General features: G+C 45.6%; 1 protein-coding gene across 1 annotated transcript; it reads left to right on the forward strand.

Moving 5' to 3' along the window:
* Positions 1-1,572: 1,572 nt before the first annotated feature.
* LOC123043904 (3-oxoacyl-[acyl-carrier-protein] synthase I, chloroplastic) lies at positions 1,573-7,609 on the forward strand. The gene is made up of 6 exons (XM_044466497.1): positions 1,573-2,469; positions 6,308-6,481; positions 6,615-6,728; positions 6,864-6,965; positions 7,081-7,150; positions 7,249-7,609. Exons 1-6 carry the CDS (start codon positions 1,612-1,614, stop codon positions 7,314-7,316), a joined length of 1,386 nt encoding a protein of 461 aa, XP_044322432.1. The 5' UTR covers positions 1,573-1,611; the 3' UTR covers positions 7,317-7,609.
* The last annotated feature ends 14,963 nt before the right edge of the window (positions 7,610-22,572 follow it).

Genomic DNA, 22,572 nt, shown 5'->3' on the forward strand with positions numbered 1-22,572 from the left:
ACGCCCCTAGCGGACAATGCCCATGCATGTACCAAGACCAGGCCTAAGCATCGCCAGCGACTAGGCCTGTGCTACGACCAGCGCATGGGAAATTGGAACAATAACACCAAGTGCTGAGACCAATGTTGCAACGAGCCACACGACAAAGGTGATGATGCTGCAACAGGCATTTAGTGGCGGAGCATGACGAGAGGAGCAATTAAGGGGGGCCCAAAATTTCCAAACTAGAAGAAAAATATGCATGAAAAGTCAAAGTAAGGCGTGTCCCCAATGTAAAGAAATTAAAAAAATGTTACGCGATAATTGAATAATCATTGTTACTTATCAGATTCAAGTTAATTGATATAACTGGAATGTGGTTGACTGATTGGACATCTGATGATCCCAATCATGTTTCTTTAGCTTATACAACATGTTAACCCCCATGGTCCAGCAATTAGAACATGCGAATCATCTTTCCATGGCAATCAAAATTGACATGTAGAAGGAGTTCACTTTCAGCTCATCGGTTGTCGTTACATTGGGCTTCGGCCGTGGCGCGCATCACTGCAGCAACATGGGGAGGGAGCAACTGCTGCGTGCATATGCAGGAGCAGCAACAAGCAACCGACGTGATGGTTGGTTGGCAATGGAAGCCTCGATGGAGCAGTCCAGAAAGGGGAGAACTCTACAGTGGAGAAACGTGATTGAAGAATTGGGACAGGGTGTAGAAATCAAATTTCTAGGGAGCGAGAGGATGGAGACATGATTTCCTTCTACTTGAGGTAGAAGAGACGAGCATGAAAGGCTGATAGGTGTATCGTAACATTAGGATGACGAGGAAAGTTGTATATTCATGTGTTGGACCATAATGCTTAGTAATAAATTTTGTTTTTCACTTTTGCAAGGGGGGTTCGTGACCCCTTTGGCCTCCAAGAAGCTCCGCCAGTGCCGGCATTGGCCGGTGCTGTGATCGGTGTCGCCAGGAGCTTTGATGGGTCTACGGCGGTGCTGTAATGGGAGTAGGGGCGCGTCGACTATGCTGCAACTGACTCGGGTTGGCGCTGTGGCTAGCAACGTTGCGTGGTGGTGCTACGAGCAGGTGGGGATGGAGCAGCGACGGGCACAACATTGTTGCTAGGTCCAGTGGCTGCGATGATCCAAGGTCGATGCTGCGAATGGCGACACCCAATGCTGTGAGCGATCGTCACCGGCATTGCCAGGGAACACGCGGCGAGCGGCGACACGGACTGTCGTGATCTCACCGGTGGTGTGTGCTGGGAGCGTGACATTGGGGATGCCGCTAGCGATGTGCAACGAGCTCGTCGCTGTGAGTGCAAGGCGAGGGATGCGCTGCTCCACAGCGGAGAAAGCTGCCGGAGAGGAATATGAGATATTGGACACGAACGGCTCTCTACGCACAAGTACAGCCGACGGCTGCGGAGGTTTCCGATCCGCTGCCCAGATCGGGCGACCGACGCGATACAACAAGGCACTTTGTCACGACATTCATATTGTACCCGGAATTCTCGGAACCTGGCGTGTCGACGCCCATCAGCAACGAAGGCGGACACGTACTTCTTAGAGTGATGTTGCCGGCGACGTATACCCAAAACCTCCCTCCCGCGGGCCATGCAAAACCTGCTTCTCCCGAACGCGGCCGCCGCGCCCTGCTGCGCGCAGCCGAGGCGGCCATCCCGCCTCTTCGTTCGCGCCTCAGCAGTGTCGTCGTCGGCGCCTCGGCGGGAGACCGACCCGAGGAAGCGGGTGGTGATCACGGGGATGGGCCTGGTGTCGGTGTTCGGGAACGACGTGGACGTATACTACGAGCGGCTCCTCGCCGGGGAGAGCGGCGTCGGCGCCATCGACCGTTTCGACGCCTCCGGGTTCCCCACGCGCTTCGCCGCCCAGATCCGCGGCTTCTCCTCCGAGGGCTACGTCGACGGCAAGCTCGACCGCCGCCTTGACGACATCCACCGCTACGCCCTCGTCGCCACCAAGAAGGCCCTCGAGTGCGCAAGCCTCGCCCCCGGCACCAGCGCCATGGAGAAGGTCGACAAAGAACGGGCCGGCGTGGTCGTCGGCTCCGGCATGGGCGGCATCACGGCGCTCTCCGACGGCATCGCGAGCCTGGTGACCAAGGGGTGCGGGAAGATATCTCCCCTGTGCATCCCGCACGCCATAACCAACATCAGCTCCGCCTTGGTCGCCATGGACGCTGCCGACGGCTTCCTAGGCCCGAACTTCTCGATCTCCACCGCGTGTGCCACCTCCAACCACTGCTTCAACAGCGCCGCGGACCAGATCCGACTGGGCCGAGCCGACGTCATGATCGCCGGTGGCACCGAAGCTGGCATCATCCCGATCGCCCTCGGCGCGTTCTTCGCGTGCAGGGCGCTGTCGCAGAGGAACGACGACCCCGGCACGGCGTCGAGGCCGTGGGACAAGGACCGCGACGGCTTTGTCCTCGGTGAAGGAGCCGGAGTACTGGTATGTTTGAAGTTTGATATTTACTTACCGAAAATGCTATCCTTACGTAAAAAGTCCGACAAAATCTATACCTACTAGTGTATTCAATTTGGCAACCGTTCCCTTGATTTTAGCTAACCGTTGTCCATTTGAATTATGGTACGTAAACATTGTGTAAAACCCTTACTACATCCGAGTAGCATCTTACCTTTTCTTTTACTTTTGAGGGTAATAGCATCTTACTTACTGTAATCAGTACGCACATATTTTTGGCAGAGTACTCACGTCACGCCCAACCCCGCTAGAAGACATGTTAGCCTTCAAAGTTTGAACATGCATTTTATCCGGAGGGCCGTTTTGGCTTTGGAGAGCATATGCCTCTAGATAATAGTAAATTCAAAATAAATACATAGTAAACAACACTTAAAAATTCTATTTTTCGTGCTTGATATTTTTCATGCGAAACGGGATAGCTGTGCTTCTCGGTGAAAAAACAAAATTAAAAGTAGCATTTGGCGTTCGCTTATTTTTGCACAACTCAAATGCTTAAGCTTTTTGACAAAAAAATTGCAGGTAGTATTTGGGTGTGACAATAAACACATCTATTTTTTATTTTTTATTGACATTTGCAAAACACATTTTTGACGGGCAGGAGCATATGCTCCTGAGAGCCTAATTGGATTTATTTTTTTGCATTTTATCAATCTATACAAGCACTTCACATAGACAAGAGAAAAGTTCAGTTTGAACTACCAACTATATATTTTGTTTTATCTGGCTTCAACACTAAATTATGTAACTGTGTGAAAATTAAATCTTGAATTTCTTAACAGTTTAATATGAGACATAGACTAGTTTTTCGCAGTGGTTTTGTGCTGCGATGATTCATGAAAACTCCAAAACATATGACTACTATTGTCATATGCACAAATGAGAAGAGATATGCATTTCTCTTTTAGGCTTCTTTTATATCGAACATGAACGATCTTATGGGTATATATGGGTTGATGATTATGCTTAATAGTCACACTCATAAATTATTTTTAGAACACCAGAATGTGAAACCAACACCATACCTCCACGTGGCTATTTTGTAGGACAGCTTTGTATATTAGAAGTTTCAAAACTCAACAAAAAAATGTGACCATTTATGTTCCATGGAGAAAAAAGACAATCAATCAACTCATCTCTCTTTATTTTTGGTGACATGAACAATGAACATTTTTATGAGCATTTGCACATTATAAATTCCTAGCATTTGCTACATCTATGAATGGTACCGCAATTTTCGGAAACACGGAAGTACAAAACACTACAAATATCTGACCTAGGTTCAAGTTCAACATCTCTAAATAGTCAAGGTTCAATATGGACGTCTTGATGTTCCGGGTCCAAATCGGACTTACACCATTATTCAGGGTGGATCGCAAAAGGCGGGGTTCCGGAGGCCTACTGTGAGTTGGGCGAGAGGAGGCAGATGTGATCTAATCAGAGTTGGGTGATATCGGTCTGATCTCGGCTCGGCTCGTTCACCAAACACGACACGCGGGCGGCAGATGGGGAGCGTGCGGGAACCACTCTTCTTGTTTTAAGGAGGTCCAAAATATCCTCCACTTCCAGGGTGGTATTAAACTTCCCACCACCTAGTCATGACATCCACATGGGCCTTTAGAGATTTTTCTGAAGTTGTTTTACGACCTAAAGCCCATCTATATTTCAACACTTGGGTGTCACAAAAATCGTTGTGTTCTTTTCTCTTCTACTATCTCTCCTTGTGCGTCCATGAAGGAGTGAATGATGTGAGTGAGTAACCGGTTGTATTGGTGGTAAAAGATATTTAGATGTCGAAAACAACTAGGCTTTCCATCTAAGCTTTGTATGTCACAACTTTGATTGAGCGCTCATCTGAATTTATGTAAATTAAAAACAAAGTTAAAATATTTCTTTTTCTACTACATGTTGAGGAACTCAGAAGTATAAATGTTCTCTATGTTATTTTTGTTCCCGTTATAAAATAAAAACTAATAATTAACATTTATTCTGTCAAACATGAAAAGTATTCCCTCCGATCCATATTAATTTTCGTTGAAACGAATATATCTAGATGTATTTTGGTTCTACATACATCCATTTGAGCGACAACTAATATGAACCGGCGGAGTACCACAATATCTTGAAGCGGAAACTAGAAAAACTAGCCCGTGCTATTTGCGATATCAAATCAATTAATAAACGGAATGTTGCTACCATTCATGTGGGATTGACTTCTCAGTTCTCAATTTTGAAATTTAAGAGTTACTTTTATGTTTTATATTCATCAGCATATGATCACAATAAGTTTCTTGTTTTTTATTTTAGTGCTCCGTTCAAATGACTACTCTTGCATTTTAATTATTTTTGTTTAACATGCATTTTTTAGTTAAATCCTTAGAAGTTTTTTCATTTTCTCCCTATTCATGTAGGGTTCAAATTCTTTTTTTTCTCGAGAACATAAACATACACACACACAGAGACAGAGAGAGAGAGAGAGAGAGAGAGAGAGAGAGAGAGAGAGAGAGAGAGAGAGAGAGAGTCACGTGAGTGTGTACACTATATAGCATGCATAGCAGCAGTCATACTATAAGAGACTATCACGAAAACCACATTCTCATGGTAATAACTAATTCTTCATTAACCTTTTCAAAATTTGGTAGATAACCCACGCTTCTTAGTAGCTATTATCCCTTCTTATGCCATTTTCTCATAGCTATACCTAGGATCATGCTTAGTAGCCATTGGATTCTACATATGTCAAGATCGTATCCTTGTTTATAATATATTTTCTAACTAGAGCGTCCTCGCTAAATATTATCTTTGAATATTCTACCATTTACAATTGCACATATCTAAAATATGTATTCTAATAACTTTATGGCAAATATCATTCTCTTTTAGTTTGCTGAATGTTTCTAGAAGCTTCTGACTTTGCCATGAAGAATCACTTGCATGACTACCATGGGAAATAGTAAGTTACTAGCTCATCAGATCTCACAAATCTTTAGAAATTTCTCACATATGCATTGCATAGTCTCAACATCTATGGTTTGCACCCCCGCTAAAAAAATATCTATAGTTGGCATAATTTCAGGATAAATTTGATGTAATCCACTCCTAGTCATATGTGCACTAAGATGCAACAATTACATATATTGTGGATATTGTGTTTAATGAAAAATAATAATGGAAGTAGTAACATATCCCCGTCTAGCTAGCTTACATGAAAGATAATAATTTCAGTTGCTCTTATTACCGACAAGTTCTTGATATTTTTCACATGAAAAACTCTATACTTGATTAGTCAAGTCTACTCGTTACATTGGTTTGGTCCATACTACCGAAATTTGACACTACTTTTGGTACACCAACATAGAACAAACCAATACCTAAACCAGGATAAGCTCAAAGTTCAACAGTTTTAAATAGTTGAAGGGTTAATAACAGACATGATTTCATAGTTCATGGTTCAAATAAGAATTGGCACCGTAATTTCAAGTTTAATATGAACTTTTCCAATTAGACAACAACAGTTTAATCTAGTTCGCTGAAAAAATGACGTTTACGGTCAAAATTTCTAAGATTTACTCGAAACATGTCTACAACATTATTATTTTCGTGAACTGGAGAGAGTATTCCAGTTGCAAGAATATTTTGGAACGTTGTTGGGTTTGCTCACCTTCGTAAGGAAGCAACACATGCTTCTCTCGAACTTACCACAAGCACAAAAATGGGAACATAAGTGAAAACATTACCAGGAGACTAGCCCATAGACGATTGATTTTATTCGGCGTTGTACATCATTAAACAATTATTTCTTTTGCAGGTCATGGAAAGCCTTGAGCATGCAATGAGGCGCGGCGCTCCGATTCTTGCGGAGTACTTGGGAGGCGCCGTAAACAGCGACGCTCACCACATGACTGATCCGAGACCAGATGGCCTTGGTGTTTCATCGTGCATAACAAGGAGCCTTGAAAATGCAGGTGTGGCGCCGGAGGAGGTGACCACCAAATATTACCTCCTACCAGTTATAGAATAAACCGGGTCGATTAATCTGGTCACTTCGTTTTTATTCCTGGACTGGCCAGAGAGTTTTGGTGCATGTATAATTATTATTTGCATTTGCGTTGTAGGTCAATTACATAAATGCCCATGCAACCTCGACCCTTGCTGGAGACCTGGCAGAAGTGAAAGCTTTGAAGCAAGTCTTCAAGGACCCATCCCAGATTAAGCTGAATGCAACGAAGGTTAATTGCTCTTCCATTCAGATCTGTGTCATTTTAAGCACACATTTTACGTACCTTTGCAACTTCACTGGAGAGAGATACTCTAGTGAGATGGCTTTTCTAGGGTCTTGATGCATGCAAAACCTGTGTTTCCAGTCCATGATTGGCCATAGCCTTGGCGCGGCAGGTGCCTTGGAAGCCATTGCGACCATCAAAGCGATCACCACCGGATGGGTGCACCCAACTATAAACCAGTTTGTAAGTATATATGAAACTCTAACAAAGTATTAACAGTCATGCCCGAAGCTCGGCCATATGAACATTTGGTCTATATACATGTAACTAAAAATTTCTTACAATCTATCAACCGCAGAATCCAGAACCGGCAGTTGATCAATTTGACACGGTGCATAATGTGAAACAACGGCACGAAGTAAATGTTGGTGAGTAGAGTACTGCATGCAAATGCAAAATGCAAACGAGATAGTGAACAACCTACAAATTCCTTTCACTAATTCATATATTGCCCTTTAAAATGCAGGCATCTCCAATTCATTTGGATTTGGCGGACAAAATTCAGTAGTCGTGTTTGCACCGTTTAAGCCGTGATGTGTTGTTTGCACGATCTTATGATAGAAATTCTGTCTTGGATAGAACAGTGAAGCACTTTTCTAGAAGCGAAAACCAAGAAATTACTAAATGCAAGCAGTTCAGAGCACACAATAAATTGCATCCATGGAAAACTTGCATATATTTGGCTCTACTCAAACGAATTTGTTGCAAAAGTATTCTGGACTGTTGGAACTTGCAGGGCGACCCATGTATTCGTGTGAATATTCTAAATGTAGTATAGTAATTTGTGTTACATATTTATCATATATTATTGAGATGTTGGTGAAGTACAATATTGTGTAGACATTTAAATTACGGAAACCTGGTATGGAAGTCCTATGATACAGAAACTGACTTCTATTGTTATCTCATCCTGCCCCTAGAGCGGAAATTCGGAGCCCAGGCTCACCTATTTCTGTTTGTGAACAGTAAAATAAAGAATAAGCAAAAAAGTCCAGTAAGCCTGAATATTTTTAAAAACAAAATTTGAAGAGCCTAGAAATTTTTATGGCGAAAGGACATTTGAGGAGCTCTTGGCACAAAAACAAAATTCAGCACTTCAATAAACTTTTTAAAAAGGCACTTTTTGTAGACCTAATTTTGTTTGTTGTCCACGAGCTCCTCAAATGTCGTTTCACCATAAAAATTTGCATGCACATAGCGCACTCGAGCATCTTGCATGGCAAAAAAAAACAGTTTTTTGGAGTGCTACTTTTTTTTACTGTTCAGCATGAACATTACCGCTCCTGCCCCATCCCGACTTCTCACTTTGATTTTCCGTAGCATGACTTTGGTAAAAGAATACATCAAGTTTAGGTTAGTGCAGGTGGTAAAATACAATCTGGGCAGCCACCCCATGGGGGAGGCCCCTGGCCCAGACGGCTTCAAAACCGAGTTCTTGCAGGCGTGTTGGGCCACCAGTAAGGACGACATACGTGAGGCCTTTGCCAAGCTCTTCGCCGTGAATGGATGTGGCTTTCACACTCAATGAGGCACTTCTCACACTTCTCCCCAAGAGGCCAAACTCATCCTTGCTTTTCGACTACCGTCACATCGCTTGATACATCTTCTTGCAAAGCTCTTCGTCGAAGTCATGTTGCTACGATTGGAGCTACGGATGGGAGAGCTCATGGCTGTCAACCAAGCGCTTTCATCGTTGGACGTGGTGTCCATGATAACTTCTGTCCTGTTCAACAGACGGAAAGGCTCCTCCACAACCTCAAGTCTCCTTGAGTACTCCTCAAACTTGACATGCATGTGTGTTCGACTCCGTGTCATGGCCCTTCCTCACCAAGACTCCGCGGCACCCCGACTTTAGAAATCATTGGTGTGAATGGATCTCCATTCTTGTCTCCACAACATCCACCCGGGTCCTAGTGAACAGGCAGCCATGCCCTCCCATCGCCCACGCTCCTGTTGGAAATATGCCCTAGAGGCAATAATAAAAGTATTATTATATTTCCTTGTTCATGATAATTATCTTTTATTCATGCTATAACTGTATTATCCGGAAATCGTAATACACGTGTGAATACATAGACCACAATATGTCCCTAGTGAGCCTCTAGTTGACTAGCTCGTTGTGATCAACAGATAGTCATGGTTTCCTGGCTATGGACATTGGATGTCGTTGATAACGGGATCACATCATTAGGAGAATGATGTGATGGACAAGACCCAATCCTAAGCATAGCACAAAGATCGTGTAGTTCGTTTGCTAGAGCTTTTTCAATGTCAAGTATCTCTTCCTTAGACCATGAGATCGTGTAACTCCCGGATACCGTAGGAGTGCTTTGGGTGTATCAAACGTCACAACGTAACTGGGTGACTATAAAGGTGCATTACAGGTATCTCCGAAAGTGTCTTTTGGGTTGACACGGATCGAGACTGGGATTTGTCACTCCGTGTAAACGGAGAGGTATCTCTGGGCCCACTCGGTAGGACATCATCATAATGTGCACAATGTGACCAAGGGGTTGATCACGGGATGATGTGTTACAGAACGAGTAAAGAGACTTGCCGGTAACGAGATTGAACAAGGTATCGGTATACCGACGATCGAATCTCGGGCAAGTATAATACCGGTAGACAAAGGGAATTGTATACGGGATCGACTGAGTCCTTGACATCGTGGTTCATCCGATGAGATCATCGTGGAACATGTGGGAGCCAACATGGGTATTCAGATCCCGCTGTTGGTTATTGATCGGAGAACGTCTCGGTCATGTTTGTATGTCTCCCGAACCCGTAGGGTCTACACACTTAAGGTTCGATGACGCTAGGGTTATAAAGGAAGCTTGTATGTGGTTACCGAATGTTGTTCGGAGTCCCGGATGAGATCCCGGACGTCACGAGGAGTTCCGGAATGGTCCGGAGGTAAAGATTTATATATGGGAAGTCCTGTTTTGGTCACCGGAAAAGTTTCGGGTTTTATCGGTAACGTACCGGGACCACCGGGAGGGTCCCGGGGGTCCACCAAGTGGGGCCACCGGCCCCAGAGGGCTGCATGGGCCAAGTGTGAGAGGGCACCAGCCCCAGGTGGGCTGGTGCGCCCTCCCACCAAGGCCCAAGGCGCCTAGGGTTTGGGGAGGGGGCGTCCCACCTTGCTTGGGGGGCAAGTTTCCCCCTCTCCACCCCTTGGCCGCCCCCCTAGATGGGATCTAGGGCTGGCCGCCGCCCCCTAGGGGTGGAAACCTAGGTGGGGGCGCAGCCCCCTCTCCCCCTATATATAGTGGAGGCATAGGAGCAGCCCAACACATGAGTTTCTTCTCCTGTTGGCGCAGCTATACCTCTCTCCCTTCTCCTCATAACTCGCGGTGCTTGGCGAAGCCCTGCTGGACTACCACGCTCCTCCATCATCACCACGCCGTTGTGCTGCTGCTGGATGGAGTCTTCCTCAACCTCTCCCTCTCTCCTTGCTGGATCAAGGCGTGGGAGACGTCACCGGGCTGTACGTGTGTTGAACGCGGAGGTGCCGTCCGTTCGGCACTAGGATCTCCGGTGATTTGGATCACGACGAGTACGACTCCTTAAACCCCGTTCTCTTGAACGCTTCCGCTTAGCGAACTACAAGGGTATGTAGATGCACTCTCCTTCCCCTCGTTGCTGGTTTCTCCATAGATAGATCTTGGTGACACTTAGGAAAATTTTGAATTTCTGCTACGTTCCCCAACAGTGGCATCATGAGCTAGGTCTATGCGTAGATTCTTTGCACGAGTAGAACACAAAGTAGTAGTGGGCGTTGATTTTGTTCAATATGCTTACCGTTACTAGTCCAATCTTATTTCGACGGTATTGTGGGATGAAGCGGCCCGGACCGACCTTACACGTACTCTTACGTGAGACAGGTTCCACCGATTGACATGCACTTCGTGCATAAGGTGGCTAGCGGGTGCCAGTCTCTCCCACTTTAGTCGGAACGGATTCGATGAAAAGGGTCCTTATGAAGGGTAAATAGAAATTGGCATATCACGTTGTGGTTTTGCGTAGGTAAGAAACGTTCTTGCTAGAAACCCATAGCAGCCACGTAAAACATGCAAACAACAATTAGAGGACGTCTAACTTGTTTTTGCAGGGTATGCTATGTGATGTGATATGGCCAAGAAGAATGTGATGAATGATATGTGATGTATGAGATTGATCATGTTCTTGTAATAGGAATCACGACTTGCATGTCGATGAGTATGACAACCAGCAGGAGCCATAGGAGTTGTCTTGATTTATTGTATGACCTGCGTGTCATTGAACAACGCCATGTAATTACTTTACTTTATTGCTAACCGGTAGCCATAGTAGTAGAAGTAATAGTTGGCGAGACAACTTCATGAAGACACAATGATGGAGATCATGATGATGGAGATCATGGTGTCATGTCGGTGACGATGATGATCATGGAGCCCCGAAGATGGAGATCAAAAGGAGCAAAATGATATTGGCCATATCATGTCACTATTTGATTGCATGTGATGTTTATCATGTTTATGCATCTTGTTTACTTAGGACGACGGTAGTAAATAAGATGATCCCTTACAAAATTTCAAGAAGTGTTCTCCCCTAACTGTGCACCGTTGCTACAGTTCGTCGCTTCTAAGCACCACGTGATGATCGGGTGTGATGGATTCTTACGTTCACATACAACGGGTGTAAGACAGTTTTACACAGCGAAAACACTTAGGGTTAACTTGACGAGCCTAGCATGTACAGACATGGCCTCGGAACACGGAGACCGAAAGGTCGAGCATGAGTCGTATAGTAGATACGATCAACATGAAGATGTTCACCGATGATGACTAGTCCGTCTCACGTGATGATCGGACACGGCCTAGTTGACTTGGATCATGTAATCACTTAGATGACCAGAGGGATGTCTATCTGAGTGGGAGTTCATAAGATGAACTTAATTATCCTGAACATAGTCAAAAGATCTTTGCAAATTATGTCGTAAGCTCGCGCTTTAGTTCCACTGTTTAGATATGTTCCTAGAGAAAATATAGTTGAAAGTTGACAGTAGCGATTATGCGGACAGTAGAAAGCTTATGTCCTTAATGCACCGCTCAGTGTGCTGAACCCCAAACGTCGTCTGTGGATGTTGCGAACATCGGACATACACGTTTTGATAACTACGTGATAGTTCAGTTAAACGGTTTAGAGTTGAGGCACCAAAGACGTTTTTCGAAACATCGCGGAACATATGAGATGTTTTCGAGGGCTGAAATTGGGATTTCAGGCTCGTGCCCATGTCAAGAGGTATGAGACCTCCGACGATTTTCTTAACCAGCAAACTAAGGGAGGAAAGCTCAATCGTTGAGCTTGTACTCAGATTGTCTGAGTACCACAATCACTTGAATCGAGTGGGAGTTAATCTTCCAGATGAGATAGTGATGTTTCTCCAAAGTCATTGCCACCAAGCTGCTAGAGCTTCGTGATGAACTATAACATATCAGGGATAGATATGATGATCCTTGAGGTATTCGTGATGTTTGACACCGCGAAAGTAGAAATCAAGAAGGAGCATCAATTGTTGATGGTTGGTGAAACCACTAGTTTCAAGAAGGGCAAGGGCAAGAAGGGATACTTCATGAAATGGCTGCTGCTCTAGTGAAGAAACCCAAGGTTGAACCCAAACCCGAGACTAAGTGCTTCTGTAATAAGAGGAACGGGCACTGAAGCGGAACCACCCTAGATACTTGGTAGATGAGAAGGCTGGCAAGGTCGATAGAAGTATATTGGATATACATTATGTTAATGTGTACTTTACTAGTACTCCTAGTAGCACCAGGGTATTAGATACCGGTTCGGTTGCTAAGTGTTAGTAACTCGAAATAAAAGCTACGGCATAAACGGAGACTAGCTAAAGGTGAGCTGACGATATGTGTTGGAAGTGTTTCCAAGGTTGATGTGATCAAGCATCGCACGCTCCCTCTACCATCGAGATTTGGTGTTTGCGTTGAGCATAGACATGATTGGATTATGTCTATCGCAATACGGTTATTCATTTAAGGAGAATAATGGTTACTCTGTTTATTTGAATAATACCTTCAATGGTTTTGCACCTGAAATGAATGGTTTATTGAATCTCGATCGTAGTGATACACATTTTCATGCCAAAAGATATAAGATAATAATGATAGTACCACTTACTTGTGGCACTGCCATGTAAGTCATATTGGTATAAAACGCATGAAGAAGCTCCATATTGATGGATCTTTGGACTCACTCGTTTTTGAAAAGTTTGAGACATGCGAACCATGTCTATTGGTGTATACGCATGAAGAAACTCCATGCAGATGGATCGTTTGGACTCACTTGATTTTGAATCACTTGAGATATGCAAATCATACCACATGGGCAAGATGACTGAAAAGCCTCATTTTCAGTAAGATGGAACAAGATAGCAACTTGTTGGAAGTAACACATTTTTATGTGTGCAGTCCAATGAGTGCTGAGGCATGCAGTGAATATCGTTATGTTCTTACTTCACAGATGATTCGAGTAGATGTAGAGTATATTTACTTGATGAAACACAAGTCTGAATTATTGAATGGTTCAAGTAATTTCAGAGTGAAGTTGAAGATCATCGTGACAAGAGGATGAAATGTCTATGATATGATCATAGAGATGAGTATCTGAGTTACGAGCTTTGGCACGCAATTAAGACATTGCGGAAATTGTTTCACAATTAATACCGCCTGGAACACCATAGTTTGATGGTGTGTCCGAACATCATAGTTGCACCCTATTGGATATGGTGCGTACCATGATGTCTCTTGTCGAATTACCACTATCGTTCATGGGTTAGGAATCAGAGACAACCACATTCACTTTAATTAGGGCACCACGTAATTCCGTTGAGATGACACTGTATGAACTATGGTTTAGAGAAACCTAAGCTGTCATTTCTTAAAAGTTTGGGGCTACGATGCTTATGTGAAAAAGTTTCAGGTTGATAAGCTTGAACCCAAAGCGGATAAAATGCATCTTCATGGGACACCCAAAACAGTTGGGTAAACCTCCTAATTCAGATCCGAAAGCAATAGGGATTGTTTCTTGAATCGGGTCCTTTCTCGAGGAAAAGTTTGTCTCGAAAAGTTGAGTGGGAGGATGGTGGAGACTTGATATGGTTATTGAACCATCACTACAACTAGTGTGTAGCAGGGCACAGGAAGTTGTTCCTGTGGCACCTACACCAATTGAAGTAGAAGCTTATGATAGTGATCATGAAACTTCGGATCAAGTCACTACCGTACCTCGTAGGGTGACAAGGATGCGTACTGCTTCAGAGTGGTACGGTAATCTTGTCTTGAGGGTCATGTTGCTAGACAACAATGAACCTACGAGCTATGGAGAAGCAATGGTGGGCCCAAATTCCGACAAATGGTTAGAAGCCATGAAATCCGAGATAGGATCCATGTATCAGAACAAAGCATGGACTTTGGTGGACTTGCCCGATGATCGGCAAGCCATTGAGATAAATGGATCTTTAAGAAGACGGACGTGGACGGTAATGTCACCGTCTATGAAGCTCGACTTGTGGCGAAAAGTTTTTCACAAGTTCAAGGAGTTGACTACGATGAGATTTTCTCATCCGTAGCGATGCTTAAGTCCGTCGGAATCATGTTAGCATTAGCTGCATTTATGAAATCTGGCAGATGGATGACAAAACAAGTTTCCTTACCAGTTTTCGTAAGGAAAGGTTGTATGTGATAAAATTAGAAAAGTTTTGTCGATCCTAAGGATGCTAAAAGGTATGTTGCCTCCAGCGATCCTTCTAAGGACTGGAGTAAGCATCTCGGAGTTGGAATGTGCGCTTTGATGAGATGATCAAAGATTTTGGGTTTATACAAAGTTTATGAGAAACTTGTATTTCCAATGAAGTGAGTGGGAGCACTATAGAATTTCTGATGAGTATATGTTGTTGGCATATTGTTGATCAGAAATGATGTAGAATTTCTGGAAAGCATATAGGATTATTTGAAAAGTGTTTTTCAATGGAAAACCTGGATTAGGCTACTTGAATAATAAGCATCAAGATCTATAAGATAGATCAAAATGCTTAATAGTACTTTCAAATGAGCACGTACCTTGACATGATCTTGAAGGTGTTCAAGATGGATCAGTCAAAGAAGGAGTTCTTGCCTGAGATGTAAGGTATGAAGTTAAGACTTAAAAGCTCGACCACGGCAGAATAGAGAAAAAGGACGAAGGTCGCCCCCTATGTTTCAGACGTAGGCTCTATAGTATGCTATGCTTTGTACCGCACCGGAAGTGTGCCTTGCCATGAGTCAGTCAAGGGGTACAAGAATGATCCAGGAATGGATCATTGGACAGCGGTCAAAATTGTCCTTGGAGTAAATAAGGACATGTTTCTCCATTATGGAGGTGATAAAGAGTTCGGCGTAAAGGGTTACGTCGATGCAAGCTTTAACACCTATCTGAGTGACTCTGAGTAGCAAACCGGATACGTATAGTGGAGCAACCATTTGCAATAGCTCCAAGTGGAGCGTGGAAGCAGCGTTTACAATATGACCTAGAAATTTGCAAAGCACATACGGATCTGAATGTTGCAGACCCGTTGACTAAAACCTCTCTCACAAGCAAAACATGATCAAACCCCAGAACTCATTTGATGATGTTGGTCACATGGCGATGTGACCTGTGAGTGTTAATCACATGGCGATGTGAACTAGATTATTGACTCTAGTGCAAGTGGGAGACTGTTGGAAATATGCCCTAGAGGCAATAATAAAAGTATTATTATATTTCCTTGTTCATGATAATTGTCTTTTATTCATGCTATAACTGTATTATCCGGAAATCGTAATACACGTGTGAATACATAGACCACAATATGTCCCTAGTGAGCCTCTAGTTGACTAGCTCGTTGTGATCAACAGATAGTCATGGTTTCCTGGCTATGGACATTGGATGTCGTTGATAACGGGATCACATCATTAGGAGAATGGTGTGATGGACAAGACCCAATCCTAAGCATAGCACAAAGATCGTGTAGTTCGTTTGCTAGAGCTTTTTCAATGTCAAGTATCTCTTCCTTAGACCATGAGATCGTGTAACTCCCGGATACCGTAGGAGTGCTTTGGGTGTATCAAACGTCACAACGTAACTGGGTGACTATAAAGGTGCATTACAGGTATCTCCGAAAGTGTCTTTTGGGTTGACATGGATCGAGACTGGGATTTGTCACTCCGTGTAAACGGAGAGGTATCTTTGGGCCCACTCGGTAGGACATCATCATAATGTGCACAATGTGACCAAGGGGTTGATCATGGGATGATGTGTTACAGAACAAGTAAAGAGACTTGCCGGTAACGAGATTGAACAAGGTATCGTATACCGACGATCGAATCTCGGGCAAGTATAATACCGCTAGACAAAGGGAATTGTATACGGGATCGACTGAGTCCTTGACATCGTGGTTCATCCGATGAGATCATCGTGGAACACGTGGGAGCCAACATGGGTATCCAGATCCCGCTGTTGGTTATTGATCGGAGAACGTCTCGGTCATGTCTGCATGTCTCCCGAACCCGTAGGGTCTACACACTTAAGGTTCGATGGCGCTAGGGTTATAAAGGAAGCTTGTATGTGGTTACCGAATGTTGTTCGGAGTCCCGGATGAGATCCCGGACGTCACGAGGAGTTCCGGGATGGTCCGGAGGTAAAGATTTATATATGGGAAGTCCTGTTTTGGTCACCGGAAAAGTTTCGGGTTTTATCGGTAACGTACCGGGACCACCGGGAGGGTCCCGGGGGTCCACCAAGTGGGGCCACCGGCCCCAGAGGGCTGCATGGGCCAAGTGTGAGAGGGCACCAGCCCCAGGTGGGCTGGTGCGCCCTCCCACCAAGGCCCAAGGCGCCTAGGGTTTGGGGAGGGGGCGCCCCACCTTGCTTGGGGGGCAAGTTTCCCCCTCTCCACCCCTTGGCCGCCCCCCCTAGATGGGATCTAGGGCTGGCCGCCGCCCCCTAGGGGTCGAAACCTAGGTGGGGGCGCAGCCCCCTCTCCCCCTATATATAGTGGAGGCATAGGAGCAGCCCAACACATGAGTTTCTTCTCCTGTTGGCGCAGCTATACCTCTCTCCCTTCTCCTCATATCTCGCGGTGCTTGGCGAAGCCCTGCTGGACTACCACGCTCCTCCATCATCACCACGCCGTTGTGCTGCTGCTGGATGGAGTCTTCCTCAACCTCTCCCTCTCTCCTTGCCGGATCAAGGCGTGGGAGACGTCACCGGGCTGTACGTGTGTTGAACGCGGAGGTGCCATCCGTTTGGCACTAGGATCTCCGGTGATTTGGATCACGACGAGTACGACTCCTTAAACCCCGTTCTCTTGAACGCTTCCGCTTAGCGAACTACAAGGGTATGTAGATGCACTCTCCTTCCCCTCGTTGCTGGTTTCTCCATAGATAGATCTTGGTGACACGTAGGAAAATTTTGAATTTCTGCTACGTTCCCCAACAACTCCTGGCTTGCGACAAGGAGATTCTCTATCTCCCATGTTCTTCGTGATCGTAACCGACACCCTCAATTCCGTGCTGCAGCATGTGGTGAGTTCTGGCATCTTAAAGCATATCACTATGTGACATGCCGCATCGAGTGTTGCACTTTTCGCAGATGACATTGTGGCTTTTCTAATCACCCTGATCATCAAGAGCTTGCATCATTTGTGCAATTTTGCAGGCGTTTGGGAAAGCTTCTGGCTCGTGCACCAATTTCTCAAAATGCCCGGCCACGCCAATTCTCTGCTCACAACAAGCTTTCGACAAGATCAGTGCCTCACTCTCCTTTCCAGTGATGACTTTCCCCATTCAATACCTCGGGCTCCCCTTGTTCGTGTGCAAAGTCTCTTCTGCGACACTTACACCCTTGGTAGACAGACTCATCCGCAAGCCTGCTACCTGTAAAGTGTTGCTGCTCTTGTGCGGTGAGAGGTGGCCCCTTGTCCGACTTGTCCTCACCATGATGCCCGCACACATCCTAATGGAGATGGAGATCTCCCCGCCTGCCCTCAAGAAGATCACCAGGGTGATCCATGACTTCCTTTGGCAAGGGTGCAAAGATGCCAAAGCGGGTTATTGCCTTGTCAGCTCAGCGAAGATATGTCGGTAGTAGCTTGAGCTTGGCGGCCTCAGCATCCAGGATCTGCAACGCATGGGCATCGCCCTATGAACATGATGCCTATGGCTTCCGGCAATGGACACTTCTCAGCCCTGGCACCAACTGAATTTGCCACGTTAGCCCGAATTGCGAGACCTCTTGACGCATCAACAATCTAGACCTTGGGAGATGGCCGCTCCTGTTATTTTTGGATCGACCACCGGATCGGTGGTCACTCCATTCCAGAGATTGTGCCACCAGTGGGTGCTTTTTTCCATCGTAGACGCCAACGCTCTAGGCTGGTTTGTGAATCTCTTGATCACCTCACCTAGATTGGGGATATGCATGGAGCGTTGAGCCCATCGCCATGGGGGAGTACGTCGATTTGTGGCGACGGATCTAGCAAGTCGACCTCACCACCATGCCAGACTCGATTTCCTAGTGTTGGACTAACAATGGGCAATACTCTGCACAAGCATGCAAGGCGGTGTTTTGACCTCAGGCCCCTTCTGGTGCTTGATATGGCGCAACTGGGCGCCTCTCAATGTCAAATTCTTTGTATGGTTTGCCTCTCAGAATCAATGTTTTAAATAGCAAGCTATGGAAAATAGCGGCGGGCCTCCAAATCAGCTATAGCGGAGCTATAGCGGGCTATAGCGGGCTATTTGTGAAGGCGGCCATTTAGCGGCACCCTGCTAAAAAAGGATATAGCGGAGCTATAGCCGGCTATTTAAAACTATGCTCAGAATAGATGTTGGACTGTTGATCGCCTTGCCTCCCATGGTTTGCAGCATGAACCTCTTTGTTTTCTTTGCTCGCAGGAGAAGGAAACTCTACACCATCTACTTGTTGGATAGGTCTTCTCCAAGATCACATGGCATGAGATACTGTGGAGCCTCCTCACCCTCGCTCCATCCGATGGCACACTCGAGTTCTTCCAATGGTGGTCGGATGCCATGAATTCATCTCCGCCAAAACTGTGAAATGAAATGGTTTGACATTGATCATCATCCTCACTGCTTGGGAAACCTGGAATCACCGCTACTCCGTAATCTTTGATGGTGTGCACCCCTCCACGGCCAAACTTATCACTGTCGTCATCAATGAGGCGTGCCGCTGGGCATCCACTGGCGCTAACGGGCTAGACAGACTGATACATGTAGCATGAACTCTGTTCGTTGGGTCTGAGCACGCCCTTCTAGTGCTCATTTTGCATCCTCCGCGACGCCTCTCTGTGTATGTCGCCTGAGGATTGCACTTTGTAACCCCCCTTCCCTCTCTATCAATGCAAAGATACGCATACATCGTATTAGCGAAAAGGAAGTGGTACAATATTCTTATGCATGACAATGATCCAACTTGTAAATTTTGATTTAGTATCTTGCACTCGTCATTGTCCATTTAGTGCCTTGTCATTTCAGTGGGACACCACAAAAAGCTGAATACGGCGACCATGACAGAGTCTGTACATGATACATGATATATATAGCTTTTGAAATTCAAACACTTAGCGCATCACTTGGAAGAATTGGGTTGCCTGAACATAAATGGTTGGCTTCCCAGGACCGATCTTGGACGACCGATCGATTCAACCGATGTGGCCTACCCCATGAACCCCACTGCATGCTCTGTTAGGAGGCCGAGGGCTGCACCATCTTCTTGTACAGTGCGTTATGTCTCGGATCACTTGGCATGAAATACTATCATGGTGCCACTTCATTGCACCACCACCCGACGCTTTCTTCGACTAATGGTCGTCTGCCACGGCGGTATCACCGCCATGCCTGCGCAAGGGCCCGAGCTCGATCATCACTCTCACTGGCTGGGCCATTTGAAAGCATCATAATGCATGCATCTTCGACAACACTCAACCTTCTGCTATAGCCTTGATCAACTCCATCCAGGAGGAGGCACACGCTGGGCGAAGGCGAGAGCCCATGGCATCGATACCCTGTTGATGGAAATATGCCTTAGAGGCAATAATAAAGTTATTATTTATTTCCTTATTTCATGATAAATGTTTATTATTCATGCTAGAATTGTATTAACCGGAAACTTAGTACATGTGTGAATACATAGGCAAACAAAGTGTCACTAGTATGCCTCTACTTGACTAGCTCGTTGAATCAAAGATGGTTAAGTTTCCTAGCCATAGACATGAGTTGTCATTTGATTAACGGGATCACATCATTAGAGAATGATGTGATTGACTTGACCCATTCCGTTAGCTTAGCACTTGATCGTTTAGTATGTTGCTATTCCTTTCTTCATGACTTATACATGTTCCTATGACTATGAAATTATGCAACTCCCATTTACCGGAGGAACACTTTGTGTGCTACCAAACGTCACAACGTAACTGGGTGATTATAAAGGTGCTCTACAGGTGTCTCCGAAGGAACTTGTTGAGTTGGCGTATTTCGAGATTAGGATTTGTCACTTTGATTGTCGGAGAGGTATCTCGGGGCCCTCTCGGTAATGCACATCACTATAAGCCTTGCAAGCAATGTGACTAATGAGTTAGTTGCGGGATGATGCATTACATAACGAGTAAAGAGACTTGCCGGTAACGAGATTGAACTAGGTATTGGGATACCGACGATCGAATCTCAGGCAAGTAACATACCGATGACAAAGGGAACAACTCATGTCTAAGTCATAGCCTAGTGGTGGGAAGGGGCTGATGCTTTCCCACCCACCCAGGTTCAAGGCATGGTACTTGCAATTTGGGTTTGTTGCACCAATTATACTGTAGGGGGTTCCTTTACAGTCTTTCTGTCAAAAAAAGGGAACAACGTATGTAGTTATGCGGTTTGACTGATAAAGATCTTTGTAGAATATGTGGGAGCCAATATGAGCATCTAGGTTCCGCTATTGGTTATTGATCGTAGACATGTCTCGGTCATGTCTACATAGTTCTCGAACCCGTAGGCTCCGCACGCTTAAAGTTCGGTGACGATCGGTATTATGACTTTTTGTGTTTTGATGTACCGGATGTAGTTCGGAATCCCGGATATGATCATAGACATGACGAGGAGTCTCGAAATGGTCGAGACGTAACGATCGATATATTGGATGACTATGTTCGGACACCAGAAGTGTTTCGGGAGGTTTCGGGCATATACCGGAGTACCGGGGGGTTACCGGAACCCCCCCGGGAGTTTAATGGGCCAAGATGGGCCTTAGTGGAGAAGAGGAGGGGCGGCTAGGGCTGGCTGCGCGCCCCCTCCCCCTCTTGTCCAAATTGGACAAGGAGGGGGGTGGCGCCCCCTTTCCTTCCTCCTCTCTCCTTTCCTTCCTTTCCCCCTCCTACTCCAACTAGGAAAAGAGGGAGTCCTACTCCCGGTGGGAGTAGGACTCCTCCCTGGCGCGCCCTCCTCCTGGCCGGCCGCCCCCTCCCCCTGATCTCTTATATACGGGGGCAGGGGGCACCTCTAGGGACAACAATTGATCTCTTGATCTCTTAGCCGTGTGTGGTGCCCCCTCCACCATATTCCACCTCGGTAATATTGTAGCGGTGCTTAGGCGAAGCCCTGCGTCGGTAGCATCATCAACACCGTCATCACGCTGTCGTGCTGATGAAACTCTCCCGCAAAGCTCTTGGGACATCATCGAGCTGAACGTGTGCTGAACTTGGAGGTGTCGTTTGGTACTTGATCGGTCGGATCGTGAAGACGTACGACTACATCAACCGCATTGTGCTAATGCTTTCGCTTTAGGTCTACAAGGGTACGTGGACAACACTCTCCCCTCTCGTTGCTATGCATCACCATGATCTTGCATGTGCGTAGGAATTTTTTTGAACTTACTATGTTCCCCAACAGTGGTATCAGAGCCAGGTTTATGCGTAGATGATATATGCACGAGTAGAACATAAGTGAGTTGTGGACGATACAAGTCATACTGCTTACCAGCATGTCATACTTTGGTTCGGCGGTATTGTTGGATGAACCGGCCCGGACCGACATTACGCGTACGCTTACACGAGACTGGTTCTACCGACGTGCTTTGCACATAGGTGGCTGGCGGGTGTCAGCTTCTCCAACTTTACTTGAACCGAGTGTGGCTACGCCCGGTCCTTGAGAAGGTTAAAACATCACTAACTTGACGAACTATCGTTGTGGTTTTGATGCGTAGGTAAGAACGGTTCTTGCTCAGCCCGTAGCAGCCACGTAAAACTTGCAACAACAAAGTAGAGGACGTCTAACTTGTTTTTTAGGGCATGTTGTGATGTGATATGGTCAAGACATGATGCTAAATTTTATTGTATGAGATGATCATGTTTTGTAACAGAGTTAGCGGCAACTGGCGGGAGCCATATTGTTGTCGCTTTATTGTATGCAATGCAATCGCCCTGTAATTGCTTTACTTTATCACTAAGCGGTAGTGATAGTCGTAGAAGCAATAGTTGGCGAGACGACAACGCTGCTATGATGGAGACCAAGGTGTCGCGGCGGTGATGATGGTGATCATGACGGTGCTTCGGAGATGGAGATCACAAGCACAATATGATGATGGCCATATCATATCACTTGTATTGATTGCATGTGATGTTTATCCTTTATGCATCTTATTTTGCTTTGATTGAGGTAGCATTATAAGGTGATCTCTCACTAAATTTCAAGGTAAAAGTGTTCTCCCT

Source organism: Triticum aestivum, chromosome 2B (assembly GCF_018294505.1).
Source record: "Triticum aestivum cultivar Chinese Spring chromosome 2B, IWGSC CS RefSeq v2.1, whole genome shotgun sequence".
NCBI lineage: Eukaryota > Viridiplantae > Streptophyta > Magnoliopsida > Poales > Poaceae > Triticum > Triticum aestivum.

Excerpts from the sequence above, each read along its gene's own strand:
- LOC123043904 (XM_044466497.1), top strand. The coding sequence starts at position 1,612 with ATGCAAAACCTGCTTCTCCCGAACGCGGCCGCCGCGCCCTGCTGCGCG. Across the intron at positions 6,482-6,614 it reads CAGGTGTGGCGCCGGAGGAG|GTCAATTACATAAATGCCCA; the intron begins GTGACCACCAAA and ends TTTGCGTTGTAG. Across the intron at positions 6,966-7,080 it reads ACCCAACTATAAACCAGTTT|AATCCAGAACCGGCAGTTGA; the intron begins GTAAGTATATAT and ends TATCAACCGCAG.